A 6,189-nucleotide genomic window follows, 5' to 3' on the forward strand; every position below is an offset into this window, starting at 1 on the left:
AAATGCTCTATATGCTATCTTTTAATGTGCCAACAGTCAAGTACTAGAAAAAAAGCAAAGAAAGAATCATGCAGCATCTCATCTCATCTAACCCTTTTTATTTATATAGATCACATCAGTATACTTTCTCTTTCTATTTACAGTAAAGACAACTTGCCTTATGAGTAATCAATTGCTTAATACGATCGAAATTAAAAACCTTTGGAAATACAACTGTAATAGGGTTCGGTCCATTACTCCCTATGTCATCTATACTACTATCTATAAAAAGAGTCCCATAAGCCTTCTACACATTATTTTTTTATAGGGGGATTTAATCGATTTTGGGATGTGAGGGAATATAGATAAGCCTTCTACACATGACAACTATTATTTTTAAGGTTTAGTGGGCTTTGAGGTGTGAAGGAATGTGGGTTGTTTTATAGGTATTGTATAAGTTTTTTTACACATAATTATTGTCTATTTTTTTAGGTTTAATGGGTTTTCGAGTGTGAGGAAATGGGACTTTGTTTTTTTAGTTGGATTTTGTTTAAGGGAGTCTATTTTTGTATATAAATTTGTTTCATGCTTTTGTTTAATTTGGTACATAAAACAAAATTGTAATATTAGCTTTTAATCTCTCACTAAATTGTAATATTTCTTTTATATTTATAATTTCTAATTTTTTATTTGATAAATATATATATGTAAATATAATATATTTAAATATCTTTAATTATATCTTTATAATACACTTTAAAAAAAATTATTGACCTCAACCAATCCCAAGCAAAGCGAGGTTACAATTTAAGTAGATATAATCAAAGACTCTTCACATGACACAACAATATAGTTGCGATTTTAGCTTCATGAATCAAGTATCGCTCTTTTTCATATGAAAGTAAAATTTTTAAGTCTCGAACAAATTTACCTGACTTTGTATTTTAAAGTTCCCATCATTAAAGTATATATATGGTTTTCGTACTACAATTAAAGGTATTATCAAAAATTAATTTTAAGAACACATTCTTTTACATTAATTGATTACATTCAGGATTTTACTGTCAGTATTTTTTGCGAAATCAAATTTTGATTGACAAAAAAAGGGAACTTTTTTCACTACCAACTGAATTAACCCTAGTGGGTCGTTAGTAAATTATTTAAGAGATCAAGATTAAGAATAGAGAGGAAAGATTATATAGCAGGATTCAGGAGTTCTATTACCAATTTTTTCACAAATATACAAGATGCCTTATATATGTATATATATAGATAGATAATTAGATATAAATAAGTAAATGTATATAGTTGAAAACTAGAAGGATTGAGATAAAAAATACGCCCCCCTCGTCCGCTGCGGGTGCAGCAGGGCTGAGGGTCAGGGTCACACTGATCACGTCATCATAATAGCAATAAGGTTAATCTTGACAGGTTGATAATACAGCCAAATTTTCCTCTCTTTTTTTTTCCCTTCAAACCCTAACCTCTTTATCTGTCCAATAGCAAGTAATTGAACAGCCTTTCGATCTCTAACTAAACCCGGTTTCCCATAATAAACCACCCTTTATTTTCCCATCCAGTTCCCAGCATTTGCTGCCTGCCGTGCCGTGTGCACTATTACTAAATTACCCACTTGTTTTCATATTCTTCTTTTCCACATTTAGGCTTGCTTTCTATCTAATTTATTTTACTCTCTTTGGATCCTATCTTAATTTCTCTTTCTTTTTGCCTCTCTCTCTCCGAATAAATTTTTCTATATATAAAGGTCATTTAGTTTACTGTTGTGATACATAGCCCGGTTTTAAAGCAAGGAGTTGAGGGAATAAAAGCTCTTTTTTTTTCGGCTTCCAATTGTTGCTTTCTTCTTGTGGTTTTTGCTACTTGTTGCAGAGGGAGGAGCTTGGTTCTCTTTTGTATCTTTCTTCTTGGGGATTGAGGAGAGATAACTCTTAAGCTTTGATTTTAATTTGTGCTAGAAAGACATGTCGAGCTGCATCGATGTTGCGCCTGAGCAACTCTGCTATATTCCTTGCAACTTTTGCAACATAGTTCTGGCGGTATCTGATATATCTCTCTTTTAATGAGGGGATCTGCCTGTTTTTATATATACATATATTCACAGTTCTTATCGACAGGCCTCCAACTTATTATTTATGCATATTTTGGTTTTGGGTTTGGTGTTTTCTTTCTCCATGTATATCTTACGAGAAAGAACATTTTAGATCATAACAAAGCTGTCTTATTGCATCTGAGATCAGAGCTCCCGTGTTCTTTTTACTGAAATCTATTGATTTTTTTTTCTGGGGTTTCTTGTTTTTTTCTTACCAGTCAGGTCTCCATTGTTAGACTTTTCTTTTTCTGCTTCTTTTGCAGTCAAGGAAAAGTCATAATGCAAAGAGCGAAGAACGAGGGAGAGAAAGAGAGAAGGAAGGGCTTAGAGATAACTTATCTTTTTTTTTTATTATGTTTTTTTGGTAAACAAAAGAGTAATTTTTTTAAAGTCCAAAGTCCAAACACAGGCATTTTGTTGATAATCTGAGGAGGACAACTCCTCAACTCCCTTGGTTTACTACTGTCGTTACTTACCTTTCCCTTGCTAAAAATACTGCCATAACTTGCTTCCTCTTCTATCTCAGCTTTTTTTGCTAATGGAGAAATGAAAATGAAAATGAAGATCTCAAATTTAGCTTTGATTGTTTCCCAGAAAACACCTAACTCAAACACATTAAGAAACCCACCGTGCACCCATAATTCTAGTATTACTATTTTCTTTCCATCAAAGGAAAAAAAACCATTTCTTTCTTCTCCTTCTCCATGAATTCCCAAAGCCCCATTTACCTTTTTTTTTAAGCTGATTCAAGTGTTGATCAATATCATATAGAGAACCAATTTTGTAGGAAGTTAGCTGATTTGGGATTTTCTCTCATTTGTTGTTACAGCTTACAATTAAATCTCCCTTCGTAATAATATTTGAGAAAGTTAGAGCTGTATTTGCAAAATTCTTATTGGATCAATGCGCAGGTGAGCGTTCCATGCAGCAGCCTGTTTGATATTGTGACCATCCGATGCGGGCACTGCTCCAGTCTGTGGTCCGTGAACATGGCAGCTGTATTTCAGTCACTGTCAGGGCAAGATGTTCAGGTGATATCCTGATCGAAAATAATTTATTATATTGTCTATTTCATGCTCTTGAAACCCTTTGAAACCTAGGTCTCCTCGGGGTAGAAAACCCTTTTTTCTTTTAAAAGAGAAATCAAAAGCTTTTTCCACACCTAGATATGGAAATTTTTCAAAATATTTGGTCTCTATGAAATAGTTCGCGCCACAGGAAACCCTAGCAGCCGCCACGATCCATACCTATTTTATTCGCATTTTTATAGAGCTGGATTTTGCGTTCTTGAGTTAGGGACCCTATAAACATAAACCAAGTATATATATTCTGACCCATCAAAAGATTAGGCATTTTCTAGAGAAATTTCTTATTCTCAAACACTTTCTTGAGCCGCTTTTCTTTTTTCTTTTTTCTTTTTTTTTTTTTTGTTTTTTGTTTTTTAAAGTCTGCTTTAGGTTGTTGTTGTTGTTTTAACATATCTAAGCTAGGGTTCTTAGGATTATTGATTTCTTTTCAAGAACTTTTTTCTTCAACTATGGAAACAAAGAAAAGGGAACTGAGGGAGAAAGGGAAGAGGTTTCTGAGAGATCCTTTGGTTAGAAACTGATTTAGGGGCCCTTGTTTTAACGATTTGGCTATATGAGCATGTCCACTATGTATCTTAAATGATGCTACAATTCTAACTGATTCAGCCACTTCAATGCTGGTTTTGCTCCTTTTCTGTCTGTCTCTCTCTATCTTTCAAAACAATTTTCAATCTACTCAGTTTTGTCTCTTTCTATTTTTTTTCTCTCCCCCTCCTACGTTACCTCTTCTATTTCCTGCTTTTTATTTTATTTTTTACTTTATATAAAATTGTGTAACTCTTTCATTACAGTAAGTAGATTTTTACTGATCTATATATATATATATATATATATATATATATATATATATATACACACACACAAAAATACTAAAGAGGAAAGTAAGTGGCCCATGTTAGCATAAAATAGAAGCACCCCAAGGACGAAAACATTACTTCCATTCTTGATTGTAATCAAAACTTGTTTTTAGAGGTTGATCTGATATTTTCTTTGACATTTTTCAACATTTTATAGGCACCCAATTATGTAACACAGGAATATTACAGGACGGATTTGGGTTCCTCTTCCAAATGCAATAACAAATTGTCAATGCGAGATCCTGCTAACGATGCCTCTGAGGAAAGAGTAGTGAACCGACGTAAGATAATCACATCTGCTAGATAATGTGCATTTTCTTACATCACTTCTCATTACTTTCTCCTTTCGTTTTCTACATGAGTGTGTGCGCACATATGTGTATTCATATGTGGTTAAGAAATTACTTTATGTTTGAAATTCAAAATTTAATTCAGTTGATTTATGTAATTATGTTTAAAATATAATATCTAGTAAATTTGATATTCAAATCTTAACATCTACAACATCTTTTTTTATCCTCGTATTGTCACCTCCATTGTAAAAAAAAAAAAATTTATTTCAAGTTTGAAGTTTTCTTTTTTTCTAGTTTGCATATAAATTCATTATTGAAGTATTGTTATTTTCATTTTCAGCTCCCGAGAAGAGGCAGCGAGTACCTTCTGCATACAATCAGTTCATAAAGTATGAAAAACTTAATGAATTTTTTTAACATTGCAAATCATTAATTTGTATGATGGCGGCTATATTATCATTTATTTATAAGAAAATCTATCTATGAAATTAACTGTAGAGAAGAGATCCAAAGGATCAAGGGCAACAATCCTGATATCAGCCACAGGGAAGCATTCAGCACTGCTGCTAAGAATGTAAGTTCACAAGGCCACAAAACTTGATCAGAAACACAAACTTTTAAGATTTCATATCAAATATTTTTTGGTTATTGACCAACCATTTTTATTCCTAGTGGGCGCACTTCCCTCATATCCATTTTGGGTTGATGCTGGAAACCAACAGTCAAACTAAGCTGGATGATGTAAGTAAAGTATTTGAGTTGCTGATAATTTAGTATAATGATCTCTATGGAAAGTTGAAAACAAAATCTAGTTTTGATTAGTTATCTTGCTTAAGGTAAAAATGACCTGTTTTATATTTAAAAGCTTTCCTATTTGCATAAATATGAAAATAACACATCACACTAACCAGAATTTGGCTTATTTAGTTCATGTAGTCATATTTAAGAGGTGACATCCAATAAATCTAGAGTTTAAATTTCAACATTTGTAACATTTTCTCTTATCCATAGAATACAACCTCCAATTTGTTAAAAAAAAAAAAAAAAACACCTTTGGGATATAAATTGATGAGAATTTGAGAAAGATTAGCATATTATCATAAAAAAGTTTTGTCAATGAAGTCAAAAATTACATAATCAAGCATATTTGTTAGGGTCATTGCATAACCTTAATGTCAAGCTTTTCTTATTTCGTTTTAATAAAGGCATATGGAGTAAAACCAATAATCCAGAAATGGGAATAATATCATTTGCAATGGTGAACACTGATTAACTTATTTATTTATAATTTTTTTTTTTTAATTTAATTACTGAACAGGCCTCTGAATAGCATCTCACATCAAAGACTGCACTGCTGAACAAGTGATTATGTTTAAGATTCAACAACCCTAATTTCCCAATGAAGGCTACGGTTTGAAGTAAAGAAAGTCTTGATCCAATATGTCTTTTAAGGACATGAATTTACATCCTTAGTTTTATTTGTCTTAAGTTGTTTTAAAATATGTTTTTTTTTTACTTTAACTGAGCTACTTTCCTTTGCTGTCTTCATCATCCCAACCACTTTTCAAATGAACATAAATCCTTTAATAATTTAAATTTATGGTTATGTTTCTTCATGCATGACTGTCTTACAATCCATGTATAATTTATGTGCCAATTATTTAGAGATATAAATTTACTCAGTTGTCATCAAGTTTAATTCAAGTTAAAAATTAGCCTAATCTATTCACATATTCTTTCATGCATCATAATTAGGAGAAATTAATGTTAACTGTTGCAAGATACTTTTTTTGTTACTATACAATACTTGTTAGAAGCTAACATATAAGAAAATTATTTCATAAAAATTAGAGAATTGTCAC

At 31.6% G+C, this 6,189-nt stretch overlaps 1 protein-coding gene across 1 annotated transcript; it reads left to right on the top strand.

The window, feature by feature from the left end:
• Nucleotides 1–1,591: 1,591 nt before the first annotated feature.
• LOC111300310 (axial regulator YABBY 5-like) lies at nucleotides 1,592–5,951 on the top strand. Its single transcript, XM_022895945.2, has 7 exons — nucleotides 1,592–2,036; nucleotides 3,001–3,120; nucleotides 4,192–4,315; nucleotides 4,668–4,716; nucleotides 4,826–4,901; nucleotides 5,000–5,068; nucleotides 5,646–5,951. Exons 1-7 carry the CDS (start codon nucleotides 1,962–1,964, stop codon nucleotides 5,655–5,657), a joined length of 525 nt encoding a protein of 174 aa, XP_022751680.1. The 5' UTR covers nucleotides 1,592–1,961; the 3' UTR covers nucleotides 5,658–5,951.
• Nucleotides 5,952–6,189: the final 238 nt, after the last annotated feature.

Source organism: Durio zibethinus, chromosome 18, assembly GCF_047325235.1.
Source record: "Durio zibethinus cultivar Kanyao isolate XHJ-2024 chromosome 18, ASM4732523v1, whole genome shotgun sequence".
Lineage (NCBI taxonomy): Eukaryota > Viridiplantae > Streptophyta > Magnoliopsida > Malvales > Malvaceae > Durio > Durio zibethinus.